The 19,096-nt window shown below is 40.4% G+C and overlaps 1 protein-coding gene across 8 annotated transcripts in view; it reads right to left on the minus strand.

Moving 5' to 3' along the window:
* Positions 1 to 19,096, minus strand: part of rc3h2 (ring finger and CCCH-type domains 2) — a 97,557-nt gene that overhangs the window by 18,601 nt on the left and 59,860 nt on the right. For all 8 annotated transcript variants that reach the window (XR_013549207.1, XM_078426362.1, XM_078426361.1 and 5 more), the window contains 5 exons: positions 17,830 to 18,260; positions 17,087 to 17,260; positions 8,527 to 8,685; positions 3,863 to 4,067; positions 1,960 to 2,056 (listed from right to left, as the gene is read on the minus strand). Coding sequence is in view for 7 of the 8 variants with exons in the window: in XM_078426362.1 (XP_078282488.1) it covers positions 1,960 to 2,056; positions 3,863 to 4,067; positions 8,527 to 8,685; positions 17,087 to 17,260; positions 17,830 to 18,260 (1,066 nt within the window). In the remaining variant the exon portion in view is untranslated. The remainder of the gene's footprint in view (positions 1 to 1,959; positions 2,057 to 3,862; positions 4,068 to 8,526; positions 8,686 to 17,086; positions 17,261 to 17,829; positions 18,261 to 19,096) is intronic.

The raw sequence follows: 19,096 nt of genomic DNA on the forward strand, positions 1-19,096 counted from the left end.
GTTTGATACAAAATTTTGAAAGTTGGCTGTTTAAAATTTGTCAGTATTAAAAAAAATTCTCATGGTGAACTTTTATTGAGAGGTGATAATTCATATCACCAGAAAGCATACATATACACCACTCAACAATGTTCATTTGTGAAAGAAAACAATATCACAAAGGAAAGCCACGATGCATATATCTGAAAGAACTGTAATTAATGAAAGCAATGTGATCAAGATCAGATGAGTATTTTTACACTTAAGGATATTCTTGTGTGCCACAAACTGCCTGGTTTTCTATCATGACAGCAAATCATACCCAGACTCTCAATAACAATAAAAGTGGACAATGTCAAAAATATCGACCTAAAAATAGACACTAGTTTATTAATAATTTACCAAATAATAAATACCATTTTTGAGAGCCTGATTGATGGATCCCTCACCCAAATCTCCATTTCCCACACGTGCTCTCGCTTCGCCTCCCCTACAACTGAAAAGGGATGGAGCACCATTGGTCCTAATCTTTCAGCCCACGCACCTCTGCATTCAGCACATCATCCTTCGATATTTCTGCCAGCTACAACTTGATCCTACCACATCTTCCCCTTCCCACCACTTTCTGCTTTACGCAAGGACTACTCTCACCATGATTACCTGGGTTCCTGATCTTTCCCCTTCCCCAAGCACTTTCCCCTGTAACCGTAACAGGTGTAAAGCTTGACCCACCTCCTCCCTCATCACCACCCAGGGACCCAAACAGCCTTCCAGAAGAGGCAGAGATTCATATGCACTTTCTGCAACCTTGTCTTTTGCATTCGGATAGGCAAGCGGTTTGCTGAGCACCTGCACTGTGTCCTCCATGGACACCTGGAGCTCCTTGTTTTACACCATTTCAATTCCCCTCCCCATTTCCACACTGACTTGTCTGTCCTCTGCTGCCTCCTATCTAAAAGACTAAACATAAAGTGGAGGATCAGCACCTCATATTCCAGGTAGTCTTCGAACCAAAGACATGAACATCAAACTCTAATTTCTGGTACTCTGTCTCTTTTGCTCTCCTGATCTACCCAGATCCTTCCACACATATACTTTGTTCCAACCTCCACCTCCCTCTCCACAGCCTTCAGTTTTTCTCCTCTACCCCACCTACACCTTCTGCCCATCACCCACACACTCCTCCAAAAAGGTTCCGTCCTCCGTTATTTGCTTCCATGCTCCATGTCCCTTTCCTATCAGATCCCATCATTCCAACAGTCTCTGCCCATCATTCGTATTTGCTAGCTCCATCCTTCCAGACTCCATCTGCTAATCAACCCTTCTTCTCCTGCTTGCCAGCACTTGCCTTTCCCCCCACATCCCACACTAAACCTACTCTTTCAGTCCAGTTGAAGGATAGCATTGACTGTCTATTTCCCTCTACAGATACTGCCTGATTCTCCGAGTTCCTGGAGCAGTTCGTTTTATGCACCTTTTTATGGCAAATTTTCATACAAATTCACACAAATTTACCATCAGATGCGTTCCTCCATTATTTCCAAAGTCATCCAAATTTGTGTGGGTGAAAGTGAGAAAAGAGAAAAAGGAAAAGGGAAAATACCAAATTACTGCTTTCCGTTTTGAAACCACTGTTATTTCAGTGTTTCATGACAAAGATGCTCATCATTATTCCATCCAGTACCCACACGGGAGGAAATATTAATGCACAATAACTTTCATCCAAACCAAAAAGATTGGATGTATTGGAAAATTGTTGCAGGTTCTCCTCTGCATTATGAATATGACTACTTTTTACAGTAAGGGTTTTGAAACAAGGCTTTTAGAAGCCAAAGAAGTTATTTAAGATGCCTTTAAACTTTTTATTAAAAAAAGGAGTGGCATTTTAAAAACAAAGTGATCAAATATTCATTCACAAGTTAAAGTGACAATATGAAAGACAAAATAGAAATCATTAATATTAACTGCATTTCAGGGTACCTGTTTAAGTATTGGCCAGTGGTGGAATTTGATCCATATGAAAGGGCTTTGGAACTCCAACTACTAGAATCAGCGTGACTCACATGCGGACTATAGTCTGTGGAAAAGATGCAAATCTCACCAACATGTACATAGTTTTTTTAATCCACCAAAAATCCATGGTTGATTTCTCAAAACAATACAATATAAAAAGGGAAAATGTTTGAAATACTCAGCATGCCAAGTCACATCTGTTGGATCTGTTTCAGGACAGAACATCAAAAAGTGCAACACAGAAACAGACCCTTTGGCCCACAATGTCTGTACCAAACATGTCAAGTTAAATGAATCTCCTCGCCCTACACATGATCTATACCCCTCCATTCTTTGCATAATCTGTGTGCCTATCTAGAAGCCCCTTAAAAGCCACAATTGTATCTGCCTACACAACCAGCCCTCCCAGACACACACCACACTCTGTGTAAAAAAGATTTGCCTGACACATCTCCTTTAAACTCTCACCTTAAAGTTGTGCTCTCCAGTCTTTGATATTTCCACCCTGGGGAAAAATGTTCCGATTGCCGACTCTATCTGTACCTTGTAATTTTATGTACTTCTCTCATCTCTCCTCTCAACCTCTGGCCTTCAGAGAAAACAATACAAGTCTGTTCAACCTCACTTTATAGCTAATATACACTAATCGAGGCAGTATTCTGGTAAATTTCTTCTGCATACTCTCCAAAGCTCCAAAGCTCCACCTTCTGGTTCGGTGACCAGAACTGCACACAATACTCCCAACCAAAGTCCTATCAAAGTTATATCATGAGTTCCTGACTCATATACTCTATGCCCAGACCAATGAAGGCAAGCATACCATACTCCTCCTCCTCTACCACTATCTATTCATGTTGTTACTTTCAACTGGCCTTTAAATGGCTCCCACATGTCAGATGTGAACTCGCCCAACAACAATTGATCCCAATTTACTCTCCCTCAGTCCTGCCTAATAATGTTGCAATTTGCATTACTCCAATTTAGTATCTTTCCACAAGTTCCATTCAAAGCCATCTTAAAACTAATGGAGTTTTAATTTTAGATTTCTAACATGGAGTTTTTTTAAACTTTCAATATTTCAGACAGTTTTTGAGATTAAATAAAAGATCAAATTAATATTCGTCAATAATTATGTTGTCAGAACTTGAACTGATGGCTGTTTTTCTTTTTTTTTTAAATCATTCACCATTTCTAAATGGCATATCTACATTTAAGGAACATAGATGAAAAATGCATTACATGTCCTGGAACCGACAGACTCCAATTAAAATTTGAGGAAGAGCTTATTTATCCAGCCTGGGGCTGTGCAAGTCTACTAGCTAACCTAATTTAAACCTAATACAAATCGACTCTGCCTCAAAAATAAACAAAGTTAGCTGTGTCAGTATTTATTTTGTCCAAGAACACAGTAGTACTAAAATAAATGTTTTTAGTAATCACTTGCCTTTTGTGATGTTACTACTTTAGAGATAAACAAAAGTTTTTAAACAGTATCATTGCATTGACCACTTAATAAACCAACTTTCTAGAAATAACAGGAATTCTTTTGGACTGAAGACTTAAGAAACCAGGTTTCCAGAAATAACAGAATTTCTTTTATCTGCCAGCAACCTGAATTGAAAAGTTGACATTTATTAAAATATATAATTTTCTTAAAACAATTAACTAAAGCCAGAATACAAACATCTTGCAGTTTAGAAATGGGTCTGAGGGATCTAAATTATGTTGTCATCCATACTTTAGTATCACATATCCTTTTTTCTTTACCACCCACTTTGGCTTAATGTTTACCATAATATTTACATTTACAATTTTACTAAATATATTTAGTTGTTTAAAGCAATGATATCTAATAGGAAACACAACTAACCTGTTACACTAATGGGCTTTGTAGCACTTCCTTGGGAAGCTGTAGCCTGGACTGGGTCAGTGTTGTTATAACCTGTGCGGGCAGACCTGGAAATTGCACCCCATTTAGAGATGATCGGTCCGTCACCAAATGGAATTATAGGATCTTCATCCTTTCCCCTTTTCTGAGGGCCAAACATATTTAGACTTCGTTTCACATTAAGGTCCTGAAAGCAGGCAAGAAAGATGTGAAAAATAAAATGTTTGAAATATACAGTTAAAAAAAGATTAACAAAGACTTTGACAAATATTTACTTCCAATATGAAGATTTTAGTGGATAGGTGACCTTCCCCCATATTACAACCTTTCAGGAAATTAAAATGGCCCCTTACAGAATTCACAGATCACGACCCCATATGCAATAAAATGTGCTCTCGTGGAACTTTTATGAAAAAACATTTTTTTTTACAAGTGTTTACAGGCGATGTGGCTTTGTGTAGTACATAAAACCCACACAATTTTTCTTTTAAATCGCAATACTGACCATTTTCTAGGAATGCAACCTCCATAATGCAAAAGTCACCTGTATAATAGCATTTTAAATCCTTTCACTGTTGCTGAAACCTAGGTATCTGGATTATGATCTCCTTCTTCAATTGAAATGATGCCTATGATTCTCGTGCCAAAATATATGAAGAATACAACTTGGCTTCCAAGGCAAAATTTGTCAGGATACCATATGTCCATTCAGTTTGCTATCCTTTCAATTTATGCTCAAGACACAAAACATGTAGCATTAGAAAGAACAAAAAAGCTGCAAAGCATTGAATAGCTAATGTGAAATTACTAAAAGGAAACTATGTATTGATGAGTGGAAGAAAATGTTTGGAAGGGTATCAAATATTGGTGGAGGCTCACACGAAGTATAATCATCATAATGGATAGATCAGTTGAATGTTTTTCCACTGTGTTGTTTACAATATATCAGTGGTTTTCCATAAGGAAATCATGGCATAAAGAGGCATTCTGAATGGAAGATAAATTTACAAGGAAGGTAATAATTACAGGAACTCCCCAGACAACAACCAACCACCACCACCTTACAACATATTCTTTCAGTAGCAAGGAGGCACCTGAGAGCTGGCCCCTTGCCAATTGCTCAGCTAGATAATGTACAGCAAAGATCAACGTTGTAATAAATAGAGTCTGGATCTGTAGAGAAACTGATAATCATTCCAACCACATTCAATTTTTTTCCCCCAAGTGATTTATAGATCAAATAAAACAAAAACAAAAAATTCAAAGGCTGAATCTCTTTATAGGACATGATAAAATGCAAACTCTGAACACCTAACACAGTAAGCCAACGTCCATATAACATGATTTAAAAAGATATCCTAATGAAAGATGATATGGAATCATTGTCAGTTATGTTATTGCATTAAAGGCATGTTCATGCACATGATCTTTACCATCACCTGGAAGGTAAAGATCAGCAGGCACATGGGAATAGCATCCCATTCTGGAATTATAAAGTGACACAGATTTTACAAAGAAATGTCACTAAGAATTTCAAAGAAATGGTTCCTAGTAGAACTACCTACATTTTTCTACAGGTTTTAGAAAGCTCAGGAGCCTGAATGCCATGCGCAAGCACAAGAGTCCCAAAGTTCTTGTTGAATATTTCCCATCGATTTCCTGATTGCGATATTCATGGAGTTCAGTTATGTTGCTATTATGATTACTTAATCTGGCCAGGTGAAATCTTGCCCCAATTCACCAACAGTGTTCATTTTAATGGAGGAAAGACCAGGTGGGCAAGTTTCAGATAATTCAACTTTAAGAGACAAGCACTGTGAGGTACAACTTTTCTAGTTTGTGACAGAAATGGCCATCAAGTGGTCTCAGTATAAGACTCAGTTAACTCCGTATTTTCTCTCCACAGATACTGTCTGATCGGCAGCCCATTTTTAATTGTTATTTCAGATTTCTAGTAATTACGCATTTTTGAATTCCATTGTTTGAGCATTGTTTTTTCCCCCTCTTCCCAACCCCCTCATTTATCTCCTCTGCATACATCTCCTTCAGAGAATTCTTTAGCTCCAAACATTAGCTCTGTTTCTCTCTACAGAGAAGCTACCTGTCCTGCTGGATACATTTACTTTGGAAATACATCACTTTGAAAATACATTGCTTAGCCCATCAAAAGGACTACAATTGTTCAAAATGCCAGTCTTCTCCTAGAGATGGGTGATTAGTGCTGCCCATGAAGTGCAGCATACCCAACTCGCAAATTAAAATGAAAATGAATTTTGTCAACCTAAAACCGAGAACATCATAACTGCTGCACATGAAGTCCAAGGAGCTAAGGAATATCCTCCCCCACCCCCCAGATAATAGAGAGAAAAAATTATTTTGAAGAAAAAAAGGCTTGTTTTTCCCACCCTCGCATTCATCAGTCTGACAACTCCAACAACACCTGCTATACACCAACAGCCTGATCTTGGTTGCAGGTTCTGAAAATAACTTTGGGCTGCACTTCAAGTGTAAGCAATTTTCCAAAAGGTCATCTGAAAACTATTGACAGCTTTACCCATTATAAATAACTTAACCTCACTGGGGTCATTATCTCCACAGCCACAAACACATTTGTATCGATTACATTTGATGAAGCAGTTATAATATTTTATTAGAAAGGTGTATTTCAAACACACCAGCAGCACTTTATGTGCAGAGCTTTTAACAAAGAAAAAAATTATTTGATAATGCCCAAGGCAATATTTAAGACCGCACTATATAAAGATTTTTTAGAACAGACGATAGATAGGTCTTAAGAGAGTCAAAGGAGGCGAGGCAGAGAGACACAGAGATTCAGGACTCAAAATCACATTATTTATATTGTACAGCTGCCTTTGGTGAAACATTTGAAGAGATTGAAACTATTCCATGCTTGTAATTTCAGAATTTCTATTTGTTCATGCAATCGAAAACTACACTAAATTTGAAAATGTCTGAAAAATTGTATGTTAAGAGCTTTATTAATTGAAATAAAATTAAATATTAGGGCAGCACAGTAGCACAGCTGATAGAGCTGCCTCCTTACAGCGCCAGAGATCCAGATTCAATCCTGACCTCGGGTGTTGTCTGTGTGGAGTTGGCACCTTTTCCCTAAGAATGTGTAGGTTTCCAATGAACGCTCAGGGTTTCCTTCCACATCTCAAAGGCATGCGAGTTTGTAGGTTAATTGCATTCCGTAAATTTCCCCTGGTGTGCTGGGAGTGGATGCGAAAGGTGGATCATATAGAACTAGTGTGAACAGATGATTGTTGGTCGTCGAGGAGTCGGTGGGCCGAAGGGCCCAATTCCATGCTGTGTCATTAAATTGAATTAAATAGTCTTCCTTTGGTTATTCATTACTTAACATTTGAAACAAAAATATCAGTAAATAACATACAATATACTGAAACTTTGAGAAGCTTGGGAACACCTTAATATAATTATTTCAAGAATCATGAAGAAAATGATCAAATATCAAGTAACTGCTGAAAAGAATACTTGAGAGATTTATGCTACAGTAGATCTAAATATCTCATTTACTCAAGACAGTGGAACGGTGGCTATTCAGCCCTTTGATCATGACAGCTCTCAGAGCATTCCCTTCAGTCCCAATCCACTAATTTCTTCCTCTGTAATCCATTACCAGGGCGGCACGGTAGCGCAGCGGTAGAGTTGCTGCTTTACAGCGAATGCAGCGCCGGAGACTCAGGTTCGATCCTGACTACGGGTGCTGCACTGTAAGGAGTTTGTACGTTCTCCCCGTGACCTGCGTGGGTTTTCTCCGAGATCTTCGGTTTCCTCCCACACTCCAAAGACGTACAGGTATGTAGGTTAATTGGCTGGGTAAATGTAAAAATTGTCCCTAGTGGGTGTAGGATAGTGTTAATGTACGGGGATTGCTGGGCGGCACGGACTTGGAGGGCCGAAAAGGCCTGTTTCCGGCTGTATATATATGATATGATATGATATGATACCCCCAATACTCATCAACTTCACCAGATCTTTCTGCTGCACCCATACACTAGGGATAATTTACAGTACCATTAATCTATTAATATTTCTTTAGCATGTGGAAGAAAACTGGAGCAGGCAGGGGAAGCCAATAATCGTAGGAAGAACGTTGGAAATCCATACACGGACAGTCTCAAAGCCAGATTTGTATGGACAATGGTGCACATTGATAAAAGCTGTGCCAAAAATATTTTATTTTACTTGCATTTACACAAGTATCAATATACAAATTCTTGAATTGTACTATGTACAATTACATTTCCACCAAATAATACTGAAGGAAACAATTATACTGAAATACTTCCTTACATATCAACTTGAAATGATATGCACATATTTCCTTGCTTTGAAAATCAAAGCAGAAAAAATATAAATAGAATTTAATGAAGGAAGCATTTTGTTAATGTTTTCTTATACTACTTTGGAAATTAATCAAGGTTTCACACTACAGAATCTTGGCAGTAAAATGATTCCTAGAGCAAAATTAGTGAAGATATTAGTGGTATCATTTTTCATTCCATTAAGTTTAATGGAACACTTCAAAATTTGTAGTCACAACTCATTTAATATCAATTACAATAATGAAAAATGAATTTGAAAGAGAACAACTGGCTTACCAATATCTCTACGTTGGTGGTTGCCATGACATTCTTGGGATCAGACTCCATTGCACTAATACAAGAGCTAATTGTCCCACAGGACCATGGAGAGTAGTGGGACATGCTGTCATCGTCAAATTTGGTGCCAACACACAAGTCATTAGTATTCTCAGAGAACTGTTAAAAGACAAGCAAAGATGTTACTATTCTAATAGTTAATAATATTTGTGATAATTTGCAACATCACCAAAATTCATTCAGTATGTACGTGTACACAGACACACACTTTGCTAGGGTCCACATGAAATTTGAATATCTGAATGATAGATGGTTTGGGGTCTATTGAGGAGGGTCAGCAAAATGAGGATGGCGACGTGTGCTTTAAACTATTAACATCTTTTCCTAAAGCAGATAGTAAATATTAAAAAATATAAAATTATAATAATGTTATCATTAAGAGATTATTCTTGAAATGAGAATAGTAGAAGTGTACTTCCATAGTGGTGGCTTTATTTTTAAATAAACAAAATGTTGGCAAGCCCAAGATGACTAAACATGATAGATCTCAAGTGGTGCTATTGTAACTGTCATGTAGATTAACACGTCACACACACTGACTAAATAGCAGAGTACGTGAGAAGCAGGGCACGTTGGGTGAAGCTAACATGCATATACTGAAGAGGAAGAAAGCAAAAGGCTAACCCGAATTTAAAATAATAAGCTTATTTCATACTTTACCATTTATAAATGCCGCTAATAATTTTTAATAACTAATCTCACACTCACAGAAAATGCAAAAATACTAATATACTTTTTCCTGTTGCATTCTTCAACCCAGATCAGCCTCAAAAGATGCAACAAAGCTGAAGCATATCAGGAATTTTATTGCAACCAGCTGAGTAAACGAAAGGTATCAGAGAAAGAAAATACAAATTACTGGAGTAACTCAGCAGGTCAGGCAGCATTGCAGGAGAACATGGACAGGTGACATTTCAAACACAAAGTAAGCCTTGCTCTTTAACGCTTTACAAATTGGAGTGTTTGTGGATAAATATTCACAATATTTTGTTTTCTGTGACGTGTACAAAGTATGCCAAAATTTAATGTTAAATAAATTGTTGTTTAACAATAGGCTAGTTTCATAAGGAGAGACTTCTATATGCAAAAAGGTATCCCGACTAGAAAGTGGAATGACAGTGAAACAAGAGCTTTGCTGCTCGCTGATAGAGGAAGTTGAAGCATTCCACCATAATTGTAGAAACATAGTGAACTTTCTAAAAAGATGAAAATATATAATAATGCATAAAACATGTATTTAGTAGGAATGGATTCTGTAGAAACAGAATGCAATGTACTATTACTATTTATTTCAAAATTAACAAGTGGTTATTAAACCTAACAAGTATTTGTTATTATTAAATGCGAGTCAAAATAAAGGGAAATAGCATGGAAGCTCTTTATGTTAGGCAATATGAAATGTCAAACCATTGTGGCGCCATAATGTTCAAACAACTTTTTATAGCTAATATTGCACAAAAGTCATAAATTTAAACTAAATGTTTTTTGCAAGTTTCATAAGTTCATAAACGATAGGAGCAGAATTAGGCCATTCAGCCCATCAAGTTACTTCGCCATTCAATCATGGCTGATCTATCTCTCCCATCTAACCCCACTCCTCTGCCTCCTCTCCATAATCCCCGACATCTGTACTGATCAGAGCAGAGCAGAGCAAGGACGCCCGTTGGCTGAGAAGAAAAGTAAGTGTTAATTACAGTGGAAAAGGCAGTTTAAAAAGAGCGCCAAGAGGACGCTAGTAGTCAGTTTGAAAAGTCCGGGAGCAGAGCAAGGACGCCCGTTGGCTGAGAAGAAAAGTAAGTGTTAATTACAGTGGAAAAGGCAGTTTAAAAAGAGCGCCAAGAGGACGCTAGTAGTCAGTTTGAAAAGTCCGGGAGCAGAGCAAGGACGCCCGTTGGCTGAGAAAAAAAGTAAGTGTTAATTACAGTGGAAAAGGCAGTTTAAAAAGAGCGCCAAGAGGACGCTAGTAGTCAGTTTGAAAAGTCCGGGAGCAGAGCAAGGACGCCCGTTGGCTGAGAAGAAAATTGGTGCAGTGTGTTTCCTGCAGGATGTGGGAAGACAGGGACGTCGCTGGAGCTTCTGGGAGCTACACCTGCAAGAACTGTGTCCAGGTGCAGCTCCTGAAGGGACGTGTGGTGGAGTTGGAGAGGCAGTTGAATGACCTCAGGGCCATCCGGGAATGCGAGAGTTTCCTCGACAGGACCTATTGTGAGGCTGTCACGCCAAGGGTCCAGGTCGAGCGAAGGTGGGAGACTGTTTCAGGGGGGAGTGGACGAGGACTACAGGAGACCCCAGTGGCTGTGCCTATTGCAAATAGGTATACCCTCTTGGGAACTGTCGGGGCAGAAGACGTTTCCAGTCCGAGTGGCGGACCTGTTGGCAAGGATACTCGACAGGGGAGACCGAAGTCAGGAAGAGCCGTAGTGGTCGGTGACTCCATCGTCCGAGGGACGGACAGAAGATTCTGTGGCAGCAGGAGGGACTTGAGGATGGTCTGTTGCCTCCCTGGTGCCAGGGTTCAACACATCACGGACTGGCTTCAGAAAATCCTAGTGAGGGAAGGCGATCAACCTGAAGTCGTTGTGCACGTGGGCACGAATGACGTCGGGCGGAAGAGGAAGGAGGTGCTACAACGGGAGTTTAGAGAGTTGGGAAAAACACTGAGAAGTAGGACGTCGAAGGTGGTTATCTCTGGACTGCTACCAGTACCTCGTGCTGGTGAGGCCAGGAACAGAGAGATAGAGGGTATGAATTTATGGCTGAGGGGCTGGTGCAGAGAGCAGGGATTTAGATTTCTGGACCACTGGGATCTCTTCTGGGCTAGGGGTGACTTGTACAAAAGGGACGGGTTACATCTAACAGCAGGGGGACAAACATTCTGGCAGGCAGGTTTGCTAGTGCGACACCTGTGGCTTTAAACTAAGTAGTGGGGGGGAGGGGTTAACACATTGTGAATATGAAGATGAGGTAAAAGGGAATACAGGAGATATTGCAAAAGACTCTCGGAAGAATGGGAACAGAAGTTCTAGAGGGGAAAATAAATTAAGTGCAGGGCCAATTGTGACCGATGTGAGAGGGGAGGTAAATACAGAAGTTAAAGTGTTGTACTTAAATGCGCGTAGTATAAAAAATAAAGTGGATGAGCTTGAGGCTCAGTTAGTCATGGGCAAGTATGATGTTGTAGGGATCACTGAGACATGGCTACAAGAGGACCAGGGCTGGGAACTGAATATTCAGGGGTACACAACGTATAGAAAAGACAGACAGGTGGGCAGAGGGGGTGGGGTTGCTCTGATGGTAAGGAATGATATTCATTCCCTTGCAAGGGGTGACATAGAATCAGGAGATGTTGAATCAGTATGGATAGAAATGAGAAATTGTAAGGGTAAAAAGACCCTAATGGGAGTTATCTATAGGCCCCCAAACAGTAGCCTCGACATAGGGTGCAAGTTGAATCAGGAGATAAAATTGGCGTGTCAAAAATTTAATGCTACGGTGGTTATGGGAGATTTCAACATGCAGGTAGACTGGGAAAATCAGGTTGGAAATGGACCCCAGGAAAGAGAGTTTGTAGAGTGCCTTCGAGATGGATTCTTAGAACAGCTTGTACTGGAGCCTACCAGGGAGAAGGCAATTCTGGATTTAGTGTTGTGTAATGATCCTGATCTGATAAGGGGACTAGAGGTAAAAGAGCCATTAGGAGGCAGTGATCACAACATGATAAGTTTTACTCTGCAAATGGAAAGGCAGAAGGGAAAATCGGAAGTGTCAGTATTACAGTATAGCAAAGGGGATTACAGAGGCATGAGGCGGGAGCTGGCCAAAATTGACTGGAAGGAGGCCCTAGCAGGGAAGACGGTAGAACAGCAATGGCAGGTATTCCTGGGAATAATGCAGAGGTTGCAGGATCAATTTATTCCAAAGAGGTGGAAAGACTCTAAGGGGAGTAAGAGACACCTGTGGCTGACAAGGGAAGTCAGGGACAGCATAAAAATTAAGGAGAGGAAGTATAACATAGCAAAGAAGAGTGGGAAGACAGAGGATTGGGACTCTTTTAAAGAGCAACAAAAGTTAACTAAAAAGGCAATACGGGGAGAAAAGATGAGGTACGAGGGTAAACTAGCCAATAATATAAAGGAGGATAGCAAAAGTTTTTTTAGGTACGTGAAGAGGAAAAAAATAGTCAAGGCAAACGTGGGTCCCTTGAAGACAGAAGCAGGGGAATTTATTATGGGGAACAAAGAAATGGCAGACGAGTTAAACCGTTACTTTGGATCTGTCTTCACTGAGGAAGATACACACAATCTCCCAAATGTTCTAGGGGCCGGAGAACCTAGGGTGATGGAGGAACTGAAGGAAATCCACATTAGGCAGGAAATGGTTTTGGGTAGACTGATGGGACTGAAGGCTGATAAATCCCCAGGGCCTGATGGTCTGCATCCCAGGGTACTTAAGGAGGTGGCTCTAGAAATAGTGGAAGCATTGGAGATCATTTTTCAATGTTCTATAGATTCAGGATCAGTTCCTGTGGATTGGAGGATAGCAAATGTTATCCCACTTTTTAAGAAAGGAGGGAGAGAGAAAACGGGTAATTATAGACCAGTTAGTCTGACATCAGTGGTGGGGAAGATGCTGGAGTCAATTATAAAAGACGAAATTGCTGAGCATTTGGATAGCAGTAACGGGATCATTCCGAGTCAGCATGGATTTACGAAGGGGAAATCATGCTTGACAAATCTACTGGAATTTTTTGAGGATGTAACTAGGAAAATTGACAGGGGAGTCAGTGGATGTGGTGTACCTCGACTTTCAGAAAGCCTTCGACAAGGTCCCACATAGGAGATTAGTGGGCAAAATTAGGGCACATGGTATTGGGGGTAGGGTACTGACATGGATAGAAAATTGGTTGACAGACAGAAAGCAAAGAGTGGGGATAAATGGGTCCCTTTCGGAATGGCAGGCAGTGACCAGTGGGGTACCGCAAGGTTCGGTGCTGGGACCCCAGCTATTTACGATATACATTAATGACTTAGACGAAGGGATTAAAAGTACCATTAGCAAATTTGCAGATGATACTAAGCTGGGGGGTAGTGTGAATTGTGAGGAAGATGCAATAAGGCTGCAGGGTGTCTTGGACAGATTGTGTGAGTGGGCGGATACATGGCAGATGCAGTTTAATGTAGATATGTGTGAGGTTATTCACTTTGGAAGTAAGAATAGAAAGGCAGATTATTATCTGAATGGTGTCAAGTTAGGAGGAGGGGGAGTTCAACGAGATCTGGGTGTCCTAGTGCATCAGTCAATGAAAGGAAGCATGCAGGTACAGCAGGCAGTGAAGAAAGCCAATGGAATGTTGGCCTTCATAACAAGAGGAGTTGAGTATAGGAGCAAAGAGGTCCTTCTACAGTTGTACCGGGCCCTGGTGAGACCGCACCTGGAGTACTGTGTGCAGTTTTGGTCTCCAAATTTGAGGAAGGATATTCTTGCTATGGAGGGCGTGCAGCGTAGGTTCACTAGGTTAATTCCCGGAATGGCGGGACTGTCGTATGTTGAAAGGCAGGAGCGATTGGGCTTGTATACACTGGAATTTAGAAGGATGAGGGGGGATCTTATTGAAACATATAAGATAATTAGGTGATTGGACACATTAGAGGCAGGAAACATGTTCCCAATGTTGGGGGAGTCCAGAACAAGAGGCCACAGTTTAAGAATAAGGGGTAGGCCATTTAGAACGGAGATGAGGAAGAACTTTTTCAGTCAGAGAGTGGTGAAGGTGTGGAATTCTCTGCCTCAGAAGGCAGTGGAGGCCAGTTCGTTGGATGCTTTTGTGAATCTATGCTATTAGCTGGTATAGTCAATTAGAGATATTATATTTTGTTGTAGTAAAGATGGTTTCTTGTGTTGTTTTAGCTAATATAAAATGGATGCTTATTTTAGTGGAAAGCAGTAAGATGGATGCTTGTGGCAGAAATGTTATCCTTGGGAACAGAATGTGTTTGTCCCTTTACGAGTGATAAGGAGTGTACAGAAGAGATGGGCTATTGTCCTCTCCCACTCTGTCTGACTGCGAGTACTGTGTATTGAAACAGTAAAGCAAGGTCATGCAGCTGCGAGATTGCTCGTCTATATAGATAAGAAAGTTTCTTTCTTAGTAGCAACTCCTTATTTGGGTGCGTGTGAAAGGAGGAAAAGTTTGAATCCACGCTAGGTAAATTGATGCGTTTCTCTAAATACATGTGACTTATATTAATGGTTTGGTTTTTGAGCATGTGACCTGTATCAATGATTTTGTCTTCTCTGTAACCATGGAAATTGTATTAGATGTGTAATTGGTCATTGTATTAGATGTGTAATTGGTCCTTGATTTCTTTTTGTCACACCTCTCTTTTTCTGTATAAAAAAGTAAACAATCGTGGAGAAGTTGTTCTTCCCCTCTCCTGAGTTGAGGTCTCTTCAGACACTAGTGTTGTGTCTGGAGATCTTCTCGGGAAGAACCCCATGGTGGAATAAATCTGATGTGCTAATCCAGTATCACGTGTGATTATTCAGACTGAAGGTAAAGAATTTGATTTAACACTTTCAAGAGAGAGCTGGATAGAGCTCTTAAGGATAGCGGAGTGAGGGGGTATGGGGAGAAGGCAGGAACGGGGTACTGATTGAGAGTGATCAGCCATGATCGCATTGAATGGCGGTGCTGGCTCGAAGGGCTGAATGGCCTACTCCTGCACCTATTGTCTATTGTCTATTGTCTATTGTCTATCTCTACCTTAAAAATATTAATTGACTTGGCCTCCACAGCCTTCTGTGGCAAAGAATTCCACAGACCTCTGACTAAAGAAATTCCTCCTCATCTCCTTCCTAAAAGAACGTCCTTTGATTCTGAGACTATGACCTCTGGTCCTTGACTCTCCCACTAGTGGAAACATCCTCTCCACTTCCACTCTATGCATTTCTAAGATCATCACCTGAGTTATGTTTTAAAAAGGTGTGCAATACTGGCACAGATCACCTCAAAAGTAAAGAATTACTTGTAACATTACAGATCAAACAACTTTTTATAGCTAATATTGCACAAAATTCATAAATTTAAACTAAATGCTTTTTGCAGATCATTTGCCAGGTGTCACAGAATTGACGTAGAACTGGGCTGAATCACTGTACAAATAATCTGGGACAAATACTGTATGTACTCCATTTACACAAGAGCAAAAGCTAGCCTTAATATTTTCATACCGTCATTAATTTATGTAAAGTAATAGAACAGTTGTACCAATGGTGGTGCATCTGTGGAATTCATTGCCACAAATGGCTGGGGAGGCCAAGTCATTGGATATTTTAAAAGCAGAGATTAGTAAGGGCGTCAAAGGTCAAAGGCAGGAGAATGGGGTTGAGAGGGAAAAATAGATAGACCATGATCGAATGGCAGAGCAGACTCGATGAGCCGAATAGCCTAGTTCTGTTCCTTTGTCTTACGGCCTATGGAGGCAAAGATTTGGTCCATTGACTCTGCCATAGCACTCTCATCAATCCTATTCATCCAAACTATTCCTAGAGGCTGCAGAGAGCGGTGGACTCAGCTAGCACATCACAGGCACGGTCGTCCCCACCATCAAAAACATTTACACGTTGCACTGCCTATATAAGGCAGCATCGATCATCAAGGATCTCAGCAAACTGGGCCATACCCTCCACTCACTGCTACCATTGGGTCACTAGAGAGGTCTGGTGTCGCAGCTGTAGAGTTGTTGCCTTAGCGGTAATGTTTCCAAGCAGTATCTCTAAACTAAACTAAGGTGGAACAGATGCCCGAAATCCAACACCACCAGGTTCAGGAACAGCTACTCTCCGACAACTATCAGGATCTTGAACAAACCTACACAACCCATATCTTACCTAGACAACAGAACATTATGACCCAAGCTTGCACTACTTTTAGTTTAGTTTAGTTTAGAGATACAGCGAGGAAACAGGTCCTTCGGCCCACCAAGTCCGTGCCACCCAGCGATCCCTGCACATTCACACTAACACACACACACACGGGACAATTTACACTTACACCAAGCAAATTAACCTACAAACCTGTACATCTTTGGAGGAAACCGAAGATCTCAGAGAAAACCCACGCAGGTCACGAGGAGAATGTACAAACTCTGTACAGACAAGCACTGTAGTCGGGATCGAACCCGGGACTCTGGCGCTGTCAGTGCTGTAAGGCAGCAACTCTACCGCTGTGCCACTACACCGCCCCTAAGACTATAAAGACTATTTTTTAAATTATGTTTTTACACTCATGTCCATATTTTTTCCTCAGTCATCTTTCTTTTACAAACTTTATGTAATTTATGTATAGTTTGTTCCTGCATGTTAGTCCAATTCTATATGCCTGCGATCCTGCTGCAAGCAAGACTTTTAATGTGCCTGTACCTCACCATGCTTGTGCATATGACAATAAATCAACTTGATGTCATTACTATCATTTTAAACTCCGATTTGACTTGCTTACCTCTGAGCTGAAATCCACACTGAACAAGGGGGATGGAGGAGCAGAAGGTTGGGCTACTGTAGACAAAGCAGAAGAGACAAGTGGAGGCTTCTGAGCAGAATAATGAGCCCATTGGTCTGGTTTCCGTCTTAACAGGTCATCAACGCCTGGCTGCTGTATCCGGCTGTATGCGTCCTGCAAGGAAGATACAAGCGACAATTAACCTTTAATTCATAACTTCAAAACTTTAAACACTAGACAATGTATCTTCTTACCAATGCACATAATTTTTAAACAATATTCAGAATCTAAATGGAATATTGCATAACCTCTCCAATTGGCAAAATAAGTATGTAAGCATAACCTAATATTAAACTGTAGAAACAAGGAACTGCAGATTCTGGTTTACCAACAAAAGTGCTGGAGTAACTCAGGGGGTCAGGCAGCATCCCTGGAGAACATGGATAGATGGCATTTCGGGTCTGAACCAGTCAGTCTGAAGAAAGGTCCTGACCCAAAACTTCACCTATCCATGTTCTCCAGTGATGCTGCCTGATCCAACATATTGTTCTTAAATTATGAAGTGACTTTATTTTGTTTGCCAGTATAGTTAAGTACCATTACAATAAGCTTAACTTTCAAAATAGACTACACCCCATCAAAATGAAACCATTATAATGGCAAATAATTATTTATTTATTGAAGGATCACAATTGCTGCCAATATGTTAAAAAAACTAGCAAAAATGTTCCAAACTATCCTACCCTCTGCATGGCGATGCTCCTCTGTTCATTTGATGGTTGCCCAGCCATAGAACAATATCCATCAAGTGAGCTGTATCGTTCTCGTGGAGGATGCTGGTAGGTGGCTGAAGGTACCACATCCATCGGAGGCAAAGAATTACTCCGCATGTCATCATCCCGTGGATACATCTGTGGCCTCCACATGCGTCTGCTATCATAGACTGGGGCATACATACCAGAAGGGACGGCAGGGACAGAACCATACTGCTGGGGTGGGCCTGTCGGGTAGGGCGAGGATGCTAGTCGTTCTCGTGGTGGATATGCATTGTAGTGGTCAGTGTATGGCACAGTGGGTGGGAGAGGGGATTCTGGCATACTGTTGGGACGTACATAGCGGGGAAGGCAAGGAGACACACCAGATGGCAGACCAGTATGTGGAGGGTAATATCCTCCTGTGAGAAATTGAAAGAACAAAGAAAAGGTACACAAATATCAAGTTAAACTATTTGTCATCAAGCAGAACAGATTATACAACTTTAAGTCAAACATTAGTCAGTACATCAGAGGCACCATTGACCTGCAGATTTATAATAATCAACTCTCTGAAATTTTTATGCTATGTGGAACATATGATATAAATAAAAAATACCATTATGAATTAAAAGTTGTTGTTTGTTAAGAAATGGCTGCATATTAATCTTTAAATTTTATTATTTTGTATTAAGTGGTGGGGTGGGAGTGGTAATGAAAAGTGCCTTCTTAAAAGAAACCATTAACCGGTCCTAAAATCTCAAATTAAAATTATTTTTGCAATTTCAAAGGCAGAGAAATACAAGAAACAAAAGGATGCAAATAGAATAAGGTGATTAAGGTCAAACTAAACTGACACTTCAAAGTGCATGATGTGAATAAGTCACTCAGCCTTAATGCTTGCTACTGAAGAAGGTGGGTAGGCATTGGAGATCTTTTAAATTGCTGGAATGCACCATTTAAAAAAATTGGGACCTGTGCATTATTGGCAAAGCCAGCATTTATTGCCCATCTCAAATTGGCATAATGGAGAGGGTAGTGAACCAATACAGTCCTTCTACTAAAACACTGCCTCACTGTTGTTCAGGAAGGTGTTCCTGAATTTTGACCAAATGACAATGAAGGAGCAGTGATATCTCCAGGTCAGGATGGAGTGTTACTTTCAGAAGAACATGTATTTGAACCGCTTACTGTACTTGTTGGTACGTGTCTCAAGTTTGAGATGTGCTGTCAAAAAATAGTTGGTTAGCAAATGCAT

Source organism: Rhinoraja longicauda, chromosome 31 (assembly GCF_053455715.1).
Source record: "Rhinoraja longicauda isolate Sanriku21f chromosome 31, sRhiLon1.1, whole genome shotgun sequence".
Lineage (NCBI taxonomy): Eukaryota > Metazoa > Chordata > Chondrichthyes > Rajiformes > Arhynchobatidae > Rhinoraja > Rhinoraja longicauda.